Source organism: Phallusia mammillata, chromosome 7, assembly GCF_965637545.1.
Source record: "Phallusia mammillata chromosome 7, kaPhaMamm4.hap1.1, whole genome shotgun sequence".
In the NCBI taxonomy this organism is placed as follows: Eukaryota; Metazoa; Chordata; class Ascidiacea; order Phlebobranchia; family Ascidiidae; genus Phallusia; species Phallusia mammillata.
Genome location: NC_137258.1, coordinates 942676 through 961562, shown reverse-complemented (window position 1 = coordinate 961562; position 18887 = coordinate 942676). Strand labels below are relative to the sequence as shown.

Here is an 18887-nt window from a genome sequence, read left to right as displayed (position 1 = left end):
CAACATACAATCGCCAGACGAGCTATGTTAAGTTTGAAATAATTTTACAAAACTAAATATTGGCACGGGAAGGAGTTGTTACACAGAAAATGGCACGGTAGCGTGTACGAATCGGACCTGGTTGAAGGCATGTTTAATACAATAAAGGGCTTTCTTTCAGGTTTTTATGCGATCTTCTATCTTACTAAACTATTACTGGTGAACCGCTAAAAATTCACACCTGTACTGTGGGGCGTCTAGAATTTAATAATGCAAAAAAAATTTTGGTGGCGACAAATCCTAAAAATCAGGTTTTAATTTTAGGCCGAAATGTCTCGATATTTGTTAAATAAAAAAAAGTACGTGGTGTCTGAGATGTAAATAATTGCATAGATCAGAAGATATTCATTGTTTTGCTTGTGCGTTGGGCGTGCCAGATGCTGTGCCCGCCGGTTCACGTAAGTTTATAAGGCTGAAAACGACTGTATTGCGAAATTTAATTCTGAACATTTTTTTGCAAAAATAAGAGCTAATACGAAGCCCACAAGAGGGCGCTGCAGTTCCAAATGTGAAGCTCTGTTATATTCGTTTGAAATTTGTGCTTAAAAAACTTTTACCCAACGCTCTTTGTTCTATTAGACAACGAAACAGACAAATGAAAGAAATAAATTGTTTTCAGCAAAATAATTAGGCCACTGTGCGTTAGATTCTTTTCATATATTCATAGTGGAAATTGTAGTCGAATAAAAAATTGATATAAAATATAAAAATATTGGGACAAAAAATAAATAAAAATTAAGATGTGTAAAGTCAGGTTGGTTTGCAGTTTGGTTGGTGGTTTGTTAAAAGGTACATGCATGCTGAAAAAAAAAAGCTATTTCGGTGGTTATGCATTGTTGTTGGTAAACAATTGAAAATGAATTTTGTAGATTTTGTATTTCCGTGTTTTTATATTAAAGATATCCATATATTTTGCCCGAGATTAATGTTGCTTTGTAGAAATTGTGGTTAAGTTCGGTGGAGAAATGTCTTGTTGTTGTTTATTAGTTTAAGTGGGTCCACTGCGTATGTACTAGGATAAAAGATGTGTGGTTTGTTAACTAACAAGACTTGCATTTGTGATATTGTTTAGCGGCAGGACTGAAGTAGCATGTTGCTTCATCTAATTTCTTGATAGTGTTTTTTTTTTGAGAAAATTTGATCCTTCTGATAATGGCTGAATACTAACTAAACTTTAACTTTCTTGCTCTGCGACCCCATTTTCAAACAGAAATTTCTACGCGACCCCTTGATGGGTATAGCCCAGAGGTGGACAACCATTTCGCTATAACGACCGCATCGCAGATATTTATTTTACCAACGGCCGCCAATTGCCTGCTTGCTTGTGTTTCAAAATTACTGATGTAAAGAAATACTTATATTGAATATACACCGTCTAATGGCGCCTAAAAAGCCAAAATCTAAAAATTTGTTTCTAACCTGATACACACATTGCCATTTTTAGCTATTATGACGTCATAATCTGATGCATTGTGACGCTTGTTGTATCTGCTTTTTCACATTGTTCGCGTACAGTAGTTATAATAAAGTGGGCGCATATGGCTACTAGGCTGGTAATACTTTTCTAAGGTCCACAAAATGTGTTTAGAGCAGTTTGAAAATCAAAATATTTGGCAAAAGAGTTTTTATTTACGTCACGGCCGACAGTTCATATATTCTAATAAACATGTTCACGGCCCCACAAACTCGTCTCTGTACGGCCGCAATGTTGTGCACCCCTGGTATAACCTATACACGGAAATGATGTGTAAACCAGTGGTCGGCAACCGCTGGTCCGCGGCCCGGTACCGGTCCGCGAAGAGTTCGTTACCGAGCCGTATAATTTTTCAGGTTAAATCCCACAAAACATTTTGCCCATCTATTCCGGGGAATGATAAACTAATTTAAGCGTTTTTATTGCTAAATATTTGTAGTTTTTTGAAGACCGGTCCCCGATTAAATCTCACTTTCAAAAATGGTCCGCAGTGCAAAAAAGGTTGCCGACCCCTGGTTTAAACACTAAATGTACGCACGTATACCATTTATTGTGACAATGACATAAGACGCACGTTTCGCGACCCTAAAATTATATTCCGCGACACCAATTGGGGTCACGACCCACAGTTTGAGAAGCCCTGGACTAAAGTACATGATCTAAGAGTTTGATGCTTTGTTGGTTGGTGTAATGTAAGGTATTCTAAAGAATTTTGTAACTTGTGATGGGATTCGCCCATTTTTTGCCCCTCAACCCCGAAGTATTCGGTTTTAGCTTTTCTAGTCCTTTAGGTCAGAAATACAAAATTTTAAACAATTGTTTGTTGTGGGTTACTCGTTCAGTATTTAAAATTTTGACTCAATTGGCCAAATAGTTACCTTTACATCCCATATACACTGTATACACTGAAAAGCCCAAGAGAGTAATCATTGGTTTATTTACTTAATAAAACTTAATTTAGCACGCGCATTTAGTCATTAAATCATTAAAGAGTCATTAAATGGTCATTGTCAGCTTGGCTGCCGTACGACGAGAGGTCACTGAAGGTCAACTTGTAGGTATCTTTTGCCACAACGTAGCATTTTCTGTGTTTTTTTCTCCCTTGAAGTTTGTCAATGCACTTTTGGCTTAAAATCTTTAAAAGATTTGGATGAAACTTTCACAGGTGGTAAATATAGTCATGTAGATGTGCCACTTGTTTTCTTTGACTTGTTAGCCCCACTATTTACCCTGCTAGCTCCCTAAAATGGGTTAATTTTTAAACAATTAAACAATAAGCTCGTAGAGTGTGCTATTAAGAGGTGTAGATTGTTGTGTTTAGCCTGTAGCTCAACTACTTACCCCACTTGCCCTCCAAAATGGGTTAATTTTTAAACAATGTCCGAATTTATTACATTTTAGATAGCTTGTATAGTTTGCCATTTATACATGTGTCAGTTGTTGTGTTTACCCTGTAGCCCTAATATTTACCCTGCTACCTCCTTAAAATTGGTAATTTTTTAAGTAATGTCCGAACTGGAATAAATTTGGACAGTTTGTTAATATCGCCATTTGTAGGTGTTAATTATCGAGTTTCAGCATGTAGCTCTAATATTTACCCTTCTATCTTTTAAAATAAGGCAGACTTATAACAGTGTCTAAACTGCATTGCAATAAACCATGTAACGCATTATCTACAAGCTTGCATGTGTGGGGAACCATAAGTTTCTGCCTGCAGAAACAACTAAGGTTATAAAAGACGGTGGCTATTATGGGACCCAATATAAAATAAGCATAGGAAATGTATTTACGTTTTAAAATAGGTTATATTGTATGTGCAAAGGCAAAATGTGCTAAGCCACACTTTTGGTTTATTTTCGACAGAAACTAATCATTAGGCAGGATGTACTTATTCCCTAAGCTAGTTTTTCTCTTGACAATCATTGGTGCGTCATATTGTCATGACAACCACGGGCAAAAATATTTGGTTTGTCGGCCGCTTGACAGTTTGTTTGAGCAACAACCTTCAATTTCTTTGAATCAGTCAACACTAAGAGGACCTCCAGGTCGGCCAGGTAAACGCGGACCACCCGGTTATAAAGGTGACCAAGGTCAACCTTGGGGCCCAGGAATGCAAGGGGTCAAAGGTGGAAGGGGTGAACGTGGTTTGCAGGGCCCAGAAGGACCTCCCGGGCCGGTCGGAGCCCAGCCATTACTGAATTGGACCCAAATTGACAATCGTATGCGTGAAATAATTAATGGTAAGACTTTCAGCTACTTTTTTCTGTTGTTAATAACACAAGAAACTTAAACTGTTGTCCGAATTCTAATTACATAATTATGAAATAGACAACTAAATAAATGCTTTAATAAAAAAATATTTACAAAACTAAATGACAAGAATTTATTAAATAAATGCTATTAAAATGCACCTAAATAAGTTAGAAATGCTGTTATAAAATGCGTTAAAAAGAAAGTGACCAATTAAATGCAATAATTCTGTAAATTTTTATTCAATTATTATACATCGCTATAGTGATGTAATTTTCACGTTTGCACCAAAACCAAATGCCGTATTTATTGGATTGTAAGCCGCGCTTCACAAAGTTTTTCCACTACAATTGTGCAACATATAATTAAAGACCGTATACATATTTTTTCACACCGATATTATTTTCACAGCCCTGCTTTTTGTTTTATTTCAATTTAAAAGTCTTTTTCATGTTGGAAAATCTACTAACACAGGAACTCACAGACAGGCCTGTAAATTTCCAAAAGGTGGCGCAACGGAGCATTGGCTTTTACCAAAAGTCAGCAATTTGCTGATTCAGCAATTATTGCCATAGTAAAAGCCTATGCTCCATTGCGCCACTTTTTGGAAATTATCAGACCTGTCTGTGAGTTCCTGTGTTAGTAGCTCTACCTTTCATGTTGACTTTACACGTCAACATACGCTCAGCTGGGTAGAAGAATGAGCGTGACCAGCAATCGTTGACAAATAGTTGTACTTCATAACAACGTAAAGATGTTTTGTTAAACAATAGAACCTAACATCACAAAATGCGGTTTATAATCGAGTAAATGCGGTATTTAATTTTTACATTCTTTAATTATTTAACTCCATAATTGTTTGAGGTGTAAATCGCGTTTTATTTTTTTAATTCGCTTAGATGACATGCGTTTGGAGTTATAGTATCATATATTTGTATGCCTTATTAATTGATTAAGAAACATTTGGTAATTTATTAACCCAAATCAGAGTTTGTATCTAGTAATTATCACTAAAGTATTCAACAGCCATTGTAACACAATCGCATTGTGCGCAACAATCAAAAAGCATTCACTGAATAACAATCACATATTTGACGTCATAAACAATTAACAGTTGAAGCTAGTAACCATCTTTGATCGTTTGGCGCAATATCGTGCATTTAAACTTCCTCTAAAATTCAAATTACCTCAAATTTAGCACAGTTGCAACAACATTGACACAAACAGACCAATAATTCGCCACTCTAACAAAATCATTATTTGTAAAGGTGAAATTTCTTTCTATTGACAGAACAAAGGATATGTTCAGGAATCGTATACAGAGATCATTGCTACTGGCTACCGTGGATTGTTGCAACAACCGGAAACGGTGGAAAGTCGGCAGCTGCAAATGTTTGTAGTTCCTACGGAGCCACATTGGTTGACATAGAGACTGAAGAACAATATGATGTACTTTACAAATACATACAGAAAGCTTGGGTGAAATACGTTGATCAACCGACATACGATTTTGTTTTCGTGTGGTTGGCATCAAGTTACACGGTGAGTGTTTCATTTCTTACAAGCGGCAATTTATTGTAATAAGAACAATGTGAACAAAAACTAACAAACAAATTTAAATTGATAAAATACGTAAAATCAGAACAGCGTGAATGCGATATTTGTTTAACTTTGATAATTTTATAATTAGATGTTTCGTATAAACAAATTATTTGAGTCAGACTGTCGCGAAAACATAGATTAGCTGGTTTCATGTTATTGCCAGTTAACGTTTATTTGTTTAGAATGGAAATGCTGTGAGCTCCACAGGTGGGAGTGTTTACACACGATGGCGTAGCGGCTATCCTACCAACTACCCTGATATCGCATGGGGTGTGGGCAAACCTACGTATTCTGGGTTTTACATCGAGATGTACACAACTGCCGAGAGTAATTCAGTCCCTCTGCCGTTCTGTCGCCTGTAAATTAACTTTCAAACTGTTTTGTAGAAACAACAAAATATTTACACGCTTTTATCTGTAAGAAATTGATTAAAACTGACATTATTGTTAAACTTATAGGCAAACCAAGATAAATAATCGCACCGAAATTATCAAAATCTAATTTTTTTGTAGGGTTATTGTTTATCTAATCCGAATGTATATTTGTTTGTTGATACTATACCTGTATAACCTTGTCACAAACACTATTTTGAAAATTAAAAAAAAAAATCTTTTTGAAAATGTATAATCGCACCAAAAATATCACAATTTTTTTTTGTTCATCGAGTTTTCGTTTTAACCGACCTGAATGTACATAAGTTTGTTGACATGATAAAGGTATAACTTTGTCACAACTAAATACTTTTTAAAAATGTATTGAAACCTGCGCTGTGTCAGGTCAAACTTCGATACTGTGCCACCTTGATATTATGCCACCCTCGCTACTATACCATTTTTGATCGTCACCAACTAAATTCAATAGAAAATATATTTACTATGCCACCCCTTACCCTTGATACTATGACGCATGAGATTACATAATTACTGTATTAACGGTCTGATTATGGATTAAAAAAATGAGCCTTCTGACAACTTTCGGTTTCAGCTCATGACAAAACAGAGAAAATACGAAAAATAAATCGTTGAATAAACAAACATGGTAATGTTAAGAGGTTTCACGCTTTGCAGCGAGTTATGTAAACGCCGTTCCGTGCTTGTGTCACGACAAAACTAACAGATCTTGTTTGTTCTAGGCACGATCAATCGTTATTTTTGTAACAAATTATACTGTATACTGTAATGAATTATAATCGTACAACACAACGTGGCATTACAGAGTACATTGCATGTCACAAGGTTATGTTTAAAACAAACCTCGATATTATGCCACCCTCGCTACTATGCCACTTTCTCTCGGTCCCAAAGGGTGGCATAATATCGAAGTTTGACTGTATTTCATTGTTAAGTAATAAATTCAAGTCATTGTTGCAAATGTGTGTTTTATGCGGTTTAAAGTGAAACCAGTAGGATATTGTTTGACAGCCGCAAGAACATGAAGGCCAACATCTTACGTTGAATGTGAACAAAAAGTAAATCAGTGTTTCAAATCTACATCAAAGGCTGTGTTTAAATTAACCATTAAAAATATCAAACCGCTTGACCATTTATACGCGTTAAAAATGGTTATTAATATCACACCAGAATAAAACTCTAAATTTCACTCTTATTTACACCCGATGGTATAAGGCACCCTTTGATCGTGTTTTTTAATTCCCACGTAAAATTTGCTTAAAGTGTATTTGGCAAATCACCAAATATGTTATAGAAACCTTAGGTGTGTAAAAAGCAAGTACAGATTAAAACTAATTTGCCTTGAAACATTTCCGTACACACGAACCCTTAAACCACACACAGACCCACGTGGAGGTTTGCGAACCTCAGGTTGAAAAATCATTGCTTTGAACCAAGGCGTGGAAGGGGCGTGGCACGTCACAAAACACAAGAAGTGACGCTTTTCACTGACGTCTAATACAGGAGGTAAATTAATGGGGACTTTTCAACGGATGACGAATTGTTTACTCTTATAAAATACAACCCACTAAAATTTGATAAATTAAAATATTTGTAACAAAACCAACTTATACAGGAATAAGCAACTGTGCATCACGGTTTAAATAACCAAAAAACAACTTAATGACATGCACAACGTCCTTATGAATGTGATGTGTAACTTACAAGGTACCATTTGGCTCCAAAATAAAATGGACAGACAATGCCTTAATTACTGACCTATAATTACTTCTGCTGATTCTATTTCGTCTTCACACAAACTTCAAATAAATTTTAAAACGCAAACGTGCACAACAGAATGTTCGCAACCCGCAATAACAAACTTCCGACTTCTCTAGTTTACGGCGATACGATGCAAATCAGTTGTTAACAGGTGATACTTGCACGCGTACGACACCTTGCGTATGTGATTGGATCGACATGCTTCTGTTCCTTCCAATTTGTATTTCTGCAAATCCAAGTATTTGTAAGTTTCGTTTTGAATGTGAAAAACTGGTAGGAAACACGTTTGGTAGCATTGTCCATGTTTAAATGTTGTTTGATGACGTGCGCTCTTAAAAAATGTGTGGCAGTGGGTGGGGCAAGTGATTGTTACGACACAAATGTGCCGAAGCGAAACTTTCGGTCAGCGAAGGAACTCGAGTGATTTGTTTCTTTGCGAAACCGCGTCTCTCTTGGAACAAGACTAAAATTTCGTGAGTTCATGAACTCGCTACCACAACGAGTTAAGGAAAGAAGCGTTAAACATCATGGAGCGTTTGTCGTTGTCGGGTAAAATCTCATGTTTGAGTATTTTGGTGAAACAACAAACATGAAAAAGATTTTACGCTGCTCGCTAGATGGCACCGAGAGCACAAGTTTGAATTCGCTATTTTTACATGAAATGTCAGGTATTACGTGGAAATAGTTTGGCGTAAAAAAGTCGCACATGATAACCAAATTAACAAAACATAACGTTTTTAAAAATGTTTGTGTATGCTGTAAACATAAAGAGGCCTCCAAACCAGGGCTTCTCAAACTTTTTTGCTTTGCGAGCACATTTTAGAAAAGCAAATTCCAGGTGACCCATTGATGGGTATAGCCTATACACGTGAATGATGTTTAAACAAAAAAATTGTTATGCTGGTCTGAGATGAGTAACACTTGCATCAAGATCAATTAAGTTTGGAGGGTGCATGGTCTGAAATGCAAAGACCAAGGTTAAATCAAAACAATAAAAACTAATAGAAATTTTCCAATAACATATCCTATAAGAAATTCAGTTCAAAAATTTGTAAATGTGACATACTAAATCAGGGCATACAAATATGATTAATTGCATACTGGTTGAAATGCATAATCTGTTTATTTCCATGAAAATAAAGCAGTCGCTTATGACTAAATTGGTCATCCAATGAACCAGATTTGCCTGTATTAACCATTAGACTATTCCCTAGTGCTTTTCATGGTGGTGATCGATGCATTAGGAATAGATGCATTACCATTTATATCCCTTTAAATGCCAAACAAAAGAACTTTCAACGATTGTTCCCACAACAATGGCTACTTTTAACACGAAACCGATGACAAAATGTTAAGGCTATGCCATAGTCATAGCCGCTATGGTAGTGGTACAGAAAAAAAGTGGGAAACACTGCTTTGAACAAAATATTTTTTGTCACACGCCACAATGCAATAAATCAGTTTGGTACTTAACTTTTTCTCAATGCCCACCATAGTTTTTGATCCAGGCCTTCACACCCATTAGGCTTTTACAAAATGATCCAAACTGTGTATGGTTGTTTCACTAGTTCCAGATCTAATTTGTTGTCAGTCAACACAATGTTTTTTGTGATCTCTGAAAAAAGATTCGACAAAAATTAGTCTGTGACAAAAAAACAACACAGTAAAACTAGTAAAATCAACTAGACAATAAATTTTCATGGATCAAAAAACTTTCACAAAAAATTGTTGTAAAAAAAACACATAAAAACACTATTTTGCATAACTGGTTAATACTAAGATATAGCAACATTTTTGTTGGCCTAAATTATTCAGCCTTGTGACGGTTTATTTGGTTTTGGCCCACCCTTTTAATGCTGGTTTGGTGCATAACTAGTGGATTCTATACTGTTTGTTTACATCTACACTTGAATTCATGCAACATGGAAAACAACAAATCAAATTCAGTACCTTGTAATTGTTGGTGTTGTTTCTTGGTAATTAGTCATCAGGTCAGGATCACTGGAATACATTTTTGATTGAATGATGTAATACTGCTATATGGATCAAAAAATAAATAAAGTCAATCGATATTGGTAATAATTTTGTGGTGATGCAAAACGATACGAACGGACATGATAGTTAAACTAGGGAGGCAGCTTAGCATATATATATATATATATATGATGGATCCTTAAGTCTAGCACCAGAAATAAACAGTAAACATGTAAAACCAAACCTACTAAAACCAAAAACCAAAACACATTAATGATAGTAATAACTGCAAAACTAAACAATACCAGATATTGCCAAATACAAATAGACCACAATATTCTTCTGCAATAAATATTAGGTTGGAACAAAAATGGTTTCAAAATAAGAAATTGCTACTGCAGCAAAAAATTCAGTGAAAATTCCACTCTAAGCATAGAAAAATGTTTTATGTTTGATCACACAAATGGTAAGCAATAAATACCTTTCAAAGTTGCAGCAAGGCACAAATTTACTAAGTCATGGCAGATTAATACAAGACAATAACATCAAGTAATAGAGAGACCTGCAAAAACAAAATGGTTTTAAATTTCGATCAGCAATTCAGCATCTAACACAAACAATACACATCTGAGATGAAGTAAGAAATAGCTGGCAGCAAACACATGAGTAGAGTTTCTTGACTACATTCCTAAAACTTAACGATAGAAGTTCTCATGGTTAGAGTGGTAACTAATATATCATCAAATATAATATACAATAATATAAACCTGTTTGACTGATGTAAAAGGCAAAGCCTGACCCAACCAAGACTGGTTTACATTGAGAAATGTGGACTCTGTCCATGAAGTTGTTGATGAAAGAAGGAAAGTAAAATATTAATTGCCACATAACATCGATGAAAGCTCATCTCCCCAGCATCAATCAGTTTTTTGCATCAGCAGCAGACCCAGATTGGAAAGAATGGCCTCATTTTTGATTTGAACATTTTGAATTTACATTTAAACAATACAAGACACATAATCGGCATTGTAACGTCACCGAAGTGGATTCCGATTTCCGACTGTGTGTGTGCTTTTGTGGATTCGGATAAAGTGCGGTGGGTGTGCGATCGTTGAAATGACCCAACCGAAGGGGTTCATGTTGAAGTATCCAGAGAATCAAAAAACAATATAATTTAGTACATTTTTTTCGGAGCTAAAAATGTTAAGTGGGACGGATCAAATTCCTGTTAAAGTCAAATACACCAACGGTGAAAAATGCCAGATAGGTAAGAAATAAACGCAGTAAACCTCGGTTAATCCGGACCCGTTTGGACCAAAAAACTATAGAACTACATTGTTATTTGTTTATGTTGTGTTTGGAGAAGGAAAATGTTAATTTTTCAAAGCTAAAATTGTATATAGTAGGGTGTTATTTAACTTATCGCTAATATTTTGCATTTTTCTGATTCACAGTGAATAGTGTTGTGTTCGCACGGCTCGTAATAAGACATTAAAAACAAATTATCACAAGAAGTTTTTTTCTGATTTTCAGTAACAAACACAAATTTGGGCGGGAGCTTGGCCGAATGGCCTGGCGCGCCTGACCCACATACAAAACCTGATCGGGTTTCGTTCTCGGAAGTATCCTGGGTTCGAATCCCGTGAACGTCAAAGGGCAATTTTCAGTTCTCGTACTGCCGCCTGATTGTCGAAAAATACACAAATGTCAAATTGTCAATTAAAATTACATGGGGCATTCTTAATCCAATCATAGTCTTTACATACCCTAGTCTGAAAGTGCAATGGCAAACACAGCATTAAAAGTAGGAAGCTACGCCATCTAGCGGTGGTGTGGCACTTTTGCAAGCTACAATGGAATTCGGTATTGAGAAAACGCGTGATTATTCTAAATATCTAAAATGTAGAAAAAGTTACATCGCCGCTTCCCTTTAAAGTATATTAGACACATTTGAAACTACAAATAAGTTTGTTTCTGTGTTAAACTGTCAAAAAGTAACTTGTTTTTTCACTCTGCACTATGGGGATATTTGATACATTTTGTTCATAACTCCACAAGAATGACTAGTTATTGCAGTAAGTATTTTAAATGTTTTAATAATAAATTATGTACAAACACACATTGTAAAGCAATGCTTACAGAGAGACAAGAAACAACATTAAAACACTCTTCTACCTTGTATTTTTGTTTTCAAGGGCTTTTTAAAGTCCTTAGGTTTTTGTAATTTTTTCTGATATTCTCTGATACATCTGTCAGAGTTGAAATATGCTGTCATTCGAACATATCTATTCGTACATATGTAAATTTTAAAGATGCAATGTCATTTAATATTGGGCCTAGAAATGATATAAAAATGAACAGTTAATCAACCGTGCTACCATCCTTGGTTTCAAGTGGTTTGAAAACAGAGCCTTTAAATTCAGCGGGTATATTTTCTCTACCTCGATAATTTGCTTGACAGCTGTTTTTTTCTGGTGTTTTTGGTAACGTTACGTTCAGTTTTAGGCGGTGTAATATGAGCGAGCAAATATTTGTAGTGGTAAGTGATCCTACATTGTCTGGTGGACGTTACATTTCTGCGAAGTTACAGTAAAAATACTCTGCCCTAAAAATCTGTAGCAGAATCTAAAACTTATTTGTTAAGATTTGTGGGTTCGAATCCCGCCGCAGGTTAGATTTTTCTACCCTAAGTCTTGCCATATGGTGGTGAATGCTTGGTGACTGGCTTATTAGCCTTCAACGGGTCTGGTGTAATGTAATTTATTCGTTAAGAGTATTTAATGAAACGAAATTCAAAACCCTGCATAAGTACTTGTGTAGGAATCCATTTATAATTTCAACCAACCACATTCGTTGCATATTGTACCAACTGTTTAATATCACACAAACCTTGGATACTTGAACTGATACTTATGGAGTTTTTATGTAAAGTCATTTTACCACTGGGATGTATCTGTACTCGCAATATGTGCAGAGCCGCGCTTCTCAAACTGTGCATCGCGACACCCTGGTGCGTCGTTTCAAATTTCCGAAGGCGCCGCAAAATAAATTCCGCTAGGTGGCTAAACTAAGTTAAGGTAAAAACAAAAAGTTAGGATCATTTTTTAACTTTCAAATAACGTTACTTGCCAAGATCATGAGGCGGCAAGTATGTTTTTACGAGAAAAAGTAGCCACCTTGTTTCAAGCTAATAAATTAAATTTATTTAATGTTGCGTCGAAAAATTTCAAACTCGTCGCATTAAAAACGTTTCCGAACCACGGGTTGAGAGTTTGGACTGTGTTAATTGAATTGCAACGGTCCTAATAGTTTTATTAAAATACTTTTGAAAGCAAAGCGTGTTGATGAGACAAATTTAAGATTTTTTAGCACAAAGATTTGAGTCTGTTTGCAGCAGTGTGAACTTGTAAAATATCAAAAGCAGAAAAGTGTTTTGTGCGTCACGAGACTGGCGTTTTGTCGACACGGGCATGGGAACACAAATCGGCATTCACCACTTATTTCTGTACCAGATATTATGACGTTTTCGGATGCAGCATTGGGACTATTACTGAGCCTAAAGCAGCACAAAAGTTTGGTTGGCATTTGCAATGTGGAAAACTGGCGTTGCTTTGACGTCACGGACATGGGAACACAGATCAACATGGTTTCCGTACCAGATATTATGACGTCTTCGGATGCAGCATTGGGACTATTAAAGAGCCCAAAGCAGCACAAAAGTTTGGCCGACATTTGCAATGTGGAAAACTGGTGCCGTTTTGTCGACACGAGCTATTTACAAGGCCAACATTTCCCACTGGGTTCCTGGGAACGAAGCGGACCTTGCAATAAATAAGTTTTTCTCCGAACAAACAATCGGTTCTCACGTGTCAGCTTGACATGAAGCAAGCCACTGTTTGTTACCGCGTCCTTTGCAACTCATGTTTACCCCGTCAGGTGGCGCAACATTTTCTGGCTTATTTGTGGTTTACTTGTTGCTTAGACCAAACCAAGTGAAGAATGTTTTTCCAACAATATTATTTTCATTAACTTTATCTACATTACCAAGAGTGAGGGTAAATCCAATTTTTGTGTTGATGATAAATATTTATGAACTTATGCTACCAATAAAACAATAATAATGTCATAATACACGGGCACTGGTTCTTATGAGGCAAGAGAAAATCTTGTTCCTTGAAGTTCTGAAGTAAGTACATATTTAGTGAAAACCCTTTGAGAAGACGGAACTTATGTAACAACAAAATTTCAGCTCCTCCGGCAGTTTTTTTATTCTAGTATGCAAACGTTTCGATGTCCCATACGAAACACATTCAAGTTATTTTTCCAAGATATTTAATAATGCTCTTCCAACAAACCCAATGCAATCGTGGAAATCGTTTCAAATTAGTTTTATTGATTGGCTTATTATATTTAAGCCATTTTTCCGCGGTTTACGACACACTGGATTATTTTTCTATGATTTATACAAATTTAAAATATCCCCAATTGTGTTTATTGCATACATTTATGACATTTAAACTTGCAAAAGGGTTACTAGTAAAATACCCAGAAACGCAATGTACGTATGTATTTTTGCAGTGTTGAAGACTAACGTTGCTTGTCTAAGTTATTTACAGGTTCTCCCTCCGAATACACTGACGTCATGGAACAAACACCGACAATGCGAGTAGTCGAAGGAAAAGGCGATTTTTTCAGCATCGGTTGCCATGGTGACAGCACGAAAGCTGTTTTGGAAAAAGGAGCCTTTTTTGCTCAAGGCACATTTGCCCATTATATATACCTTGAAGTTACACAAGTAAATCAGTTCAAATCAGTTTTAATAATTGGTTTGTCGGCAGCTTAACAGTTTGGTTGCAAGTTCATTGAATTCAAAACTAAGAGGATTTTTAAAAATGCATTTAAACCTGCGCTTTGTCGGGTTTGCAATAATAATAGAGTACTCATTTATTTTGTTGTTTTTTGATATTTTGTTCTACAGCGCGTTGTACAAAACTTGTTGTTATTTCATTGTTAATTATTAAATTCAATAGGGTGTTGCAAATATGTGTTTTATGCGGTTTAAAGTAAAACCAGTAGGATATTGGTTTAACAGCCGCAAGAGCATGAAGGCCAACATCTTACGTTGAATGTGAACAAAAAGACTTTGATTACTATCGCCGAATGGTTAGTGTTTCATCAAATCTAAACCATATAGAAGTCGTTTATGGCTTATACTACGTTGCATTAAACCAGTGGTTTTCAAACGTTTTTAATTTTTAGTCTTAACGGTCCCTCAACATTTTTTTCGAGCACTTGCGGTCCAAGCTTAATATATTCATGAAATTTAAAATACCTGGGCGCTACAAAACTGTCCAGTTACCAAACTAAAAGTTAATTTATTCCTTTCGAAAGCATTCCCACAACAACATACATAATGAATTTAGCTTCGTAAGATCATTTTGCGTGGGAATATTTCAAAGGCATTTTATTACGTCACAAACAAGACTGAATCAATATTAATATAGTGCGCGAACAATTGTCACCGTTTGTTACTTATAATGAAGTAAATAACCACTTCTTGTCATCTAAACTCGTTTGTCTATCTAATTTTTGCTTAACACTCGCAAGATCTCATATTACATAAGATTGTAGACATACTTTAAGCTCCTCGCGGTCCCCCTGAAATCACGTGGCGGAGCCCTAAGTTACCGCGGAGCGCAGTTTGAGAACCGCTGCATTAAACCAAATCATGTGTACTGTTCGAGGACGAATAAAACGACTGGCTGTAGGTTGGCGAACCCTGGTATAAACAGTAATACGTAACAATTAAATAAAATCGCTGTCTCTACAAATCATTGGCACTATCGGTGTGAAATTTGTTTAAAGCAATTAGTAGCAAAGAATTATTTACACTTCTACGCATAATATAAACCAGCGGTTCTCAAACTGGGGTCCGCGGTCCTTTTGGGGTCCGTGAGGCAATTATGGGGGGACCGCTAAGCGTTTGAAGCAATTCTATAATCTTATTTTGCGTCAGTTTGTGCCACTAAATAAGTTTAAATCAAAGTAGGATTAAGAAATCGCCTGTTTTGATTGCTAAACAATAGCCTTTATTGCTGAATAACTAACAAAAATGCAATGGTTCGCGCACAATTGTAATGTCTTTTTGTCTTGTCTGTGATGTCACAAGCTGTCTTTGCATTAGTGTTAAGCGCAATTTTGCATAACTACCTAAATTCGTGCAATCAAATTTCGTTTTTTCTGAAATACACATTCCAGCTTATGGACAGCGAGCCCTTAAAATAATGGCAAAGGTAGCGTTTTGAAAAAATAATGAGAACCACGGATATAAACCAATAGTTTTTTTGGCAAGAGAACTTGTATTTGCAACATACAATCGCCAGACGAGCTACGTTAAGTTTAAAGAAATGGCACGGTAGCGTGTACGAGTAGGACAACCCTGGTTTAAGGCATGTTTAATACAATAAAGGGCTTTCTTTCAGGTTTTTATGCGATCTTCTAGCTTACTAAACTGTTACTGGTGGACCGCTAAAATTTAACATCTGTACTGTGGGGCATCTGGAATTTAATAATGCAGAAAAAAATTTGTGGCGACAAATCCTAAAAATCAGGTTTCAATTTTAGGCCGAAATGTGTCGAATTTTGTTGATTAAAAAAGTACGTGGTGACTGAGATGTGAATAATTGCACAGGTCAGAAGATATTCATTGTTTTGCTTGTGCGTTGGTCGTGCCAGATGCTGTGCCCGCAGTTCACGTAAGTTTGTAAGACCGAGAACGACTGTATTGCGAAATTTAATTCTGAACATTTTTTTGAAAAACAAGAGCTGATAAGATGCCCGCGAGAGGGCGCTGCAGTTCCAAATGTGAAGCTCTGTTTTATTCGTTTGAAGTTTGTGCAAAAAACTTTTGCCCAACGCTCTTTGTTTTATTAGGCATAAAAATACAGATAAATAAGTGAAATGATTTTTTTCAGCAAAATATTTAGGCCACTGTGCGTTAGATTCTTTTCATATATTTACAGTGGAAATTTTAGTCTAATAAACTTATTGGTTAAAAAATAATTATAAATTAGGTTGCAAGGTCAGATTGGTTTACAGTTTGGTTGGTGGTTTGTCAAAAGGTACATGCGCGTTGTATAAAGGCTATTTCGGTTGGTATAAGCCAGTGGTTCCCAAACTTTTTCATATTTTTTACAAAACGGTCCCTTTGCCATTATTTCGAGGGCTCGCGGTCCTTAAGCCTAAATGTGTATTTCATAAAAACGAAAGTTGATGGAGGATTTTAACTAGTTATGCAAAATTGCGCATAACAATCATCCAAAGACAGCATGTGACATCACAAACGGGACAAAAAAAAAACATTACGATTGTGCGCGAACAATTGCATTTTTGATAGTTGTCATTCAATAAAGGCCATTGTTTAGCAATGGAGACAGTCGATTCTCAATTCTACTTTGATGTAATATATTGCGCCATCCGGCGGTAGACTGTGTAGACCTCTTTGTTAGCACCTGTTGTGCCTACTAAACTCGCAATATCAACTAAATGCCGGTTAGCCTAAGGCCCTGTGAAGCCCCCACTCTTACTGTAAGTAACGAACGTTATAGTCACGATTCGATCGTATACGTGTAACACTTGGTATGTTTTTTTAACGGAAACGAATAAAGAATGGAAGCAATATAAAATATTCACTTACGTAATACGACACAGGGAATATACACTGTCTACATGAAGTCTATACGTCTATTTTTTTTTAAAATACCACTATTACGTCGTCGTAATTTAATTTAATGTCGCGGTGAATAAATAAAGAGGCAAGGCCATTCAAATCGAGGTTCACCCATAGTAGAACGCAGATATTTTTTGATGTATTTTAATGTACTGAAAAATGTACTCACTTGATGCGGTTGTGACTGACTGGTTGTGACTATCTCGACACAGTTGTTTCTAACAGTGGTTGCCTCAAAAACATTATAGTGTGAATTATCTTCACTTGTATTAGTGTGACGTAACAAAGTTATTATAAAATCCATTGTAACGTCATACGCGCAGTTGGACGCCAAGTGGCCTAGATTGACATTCATCGTTTATTGAGATGTGTGACGAGCAAGCTTCTGCCCAAAAAAAAACTTTTACCCAACGCTCTTTGTTTTATTAGGTATACAATGAAACAGATCAAAAATAATTAAAAATTAGGATGTGTAAAGTCAGGTTGGTTTACAGTTTGTTTTTTGGTTTGTTAAAAGGTAAATGCATGTTGAATAAAAGCTATTTTGGTGGTTATGCATTGTTGTTGGTAAGCAATTGAAAATGAATTTTGTAGATTTTATATTTCCGTGTTTTGTATTAAAGATCGGTGGAGACATGTCTTGTTGTTGTTTATTAGTTTAAGTGGGTCCACTGCGTATGTACTAGGATAAAAGATGTGTGGTTTGATAATTAACAAGTTGTTAGTTTACTCGCATTTCTGATATTGTTTAGTGGCAGGACTGAAGTAACATGTTGCTTCATATAATTTCTTAATAGTTTTTCTTAAAGCTGAAATTTAAGCCGACATGATATTTAACCTGGTTTTCATTTCGCCTAACGCATTACGCAAATTGTTAGAAAATTAAATCCTTGGGCCGGTTTAGATTAGCAGTGATTGCGAAATCAAATTCTTCTAATTGCCCAGATCCGTTGTGGATAGCTTTACAAACGTTTTTTTTTCCAAAAGTCACAAATACCGTTGCCTGTCTTTTCGGGGAGGGTTCACCACCGAGCCTGTGTAGCTCAGTTGGTATAGCGGGAGCTTCAGATTTTGTCACAAAATAAACTTAACGCTTTAGATTGACTCGTGACTTCGAAAAAACATCGCAAATTTTTCTGTGTCTTACCGCATTGGAACTTTTGAGAATAGCTTTGATTCGGCATAACGTCTAAAATGCGCCTGAAGTTTTTATTGACGTCACGGGCACCAATACATATATTTTAATGAACATGTTCAAGGCCGCACAAATTCGTCTCTGTCGCCACACCGGTGCACCCTTGGTATAGCCTATGCACGGAAATGATGTTTAAACAATAAATATACGCACTTATACCATTTATTGTGACACTGACATAAAACGCACGATGTTTCGCGAGCCCAAAATTACAGACCCACAGTTTGAGAAGCCCTGGACTAAAATGCATGTGTTTCATGGTTTGTTGGTTGGTGTAATGTAAGGTATTCTAATAATTTCGTAAATTTTGATGGGATTTACTCATTTTTTACCCCTCAACCCCGAAGTATTCGGTTTTAGCTTTTCCAGTCCTTTAAGTCAGAAATACAAAATTTTAAACAATTGTTTGTAGTGGGCTACTAGTTTAGTATTTAAAATTTAGACTCAAGCGGC

At 36.0% G+C, this 18887-nt stretch overlaps 1 protein-coding gene and 1 long non-coding RNA gene across 2 annotated transcripts in view; one reads left to right on the top strand and one right to left on the bottom strand.

The window, feature by feature from the left end:
* Positions 1–3016: 3016 nt before the first annotated feature.
* On the top strand, positions 3017–5900 carry LOC145238497 (uncharacterized). The gene is made up of 3 exons (XM_080101687.1): positions 3017–3753; positions 5055–5305; positions 5548–5900. The coding sequence occupies exons 1-3, from the start codon at positions 3396–3398 to the stop codon at positions 5725–5727; spliced, it is 789 nt and encodes a 262-aa protein (XP_079957813.1). The 5' UTR covers positions 3017–3395; the 3' UTR covers positions 5728–5900.
* Positions 5901–9060: 3160 nt separating this feature from the next.
* Positions 9061–18887, bottom strand: part of LOC145237762 (uncharacterized) — a 66741-nt gene continuing 56914 nt past the window's right edge. The window contains exon 4 of the long non-coding RNA XR_013862029.1: positions 9061–9149. This is a non-coding gene — a long non-coding RNA (uncharacterized LOC145237762). The remainder of the gene's footprint in view (positions 9150–18887) is intronic.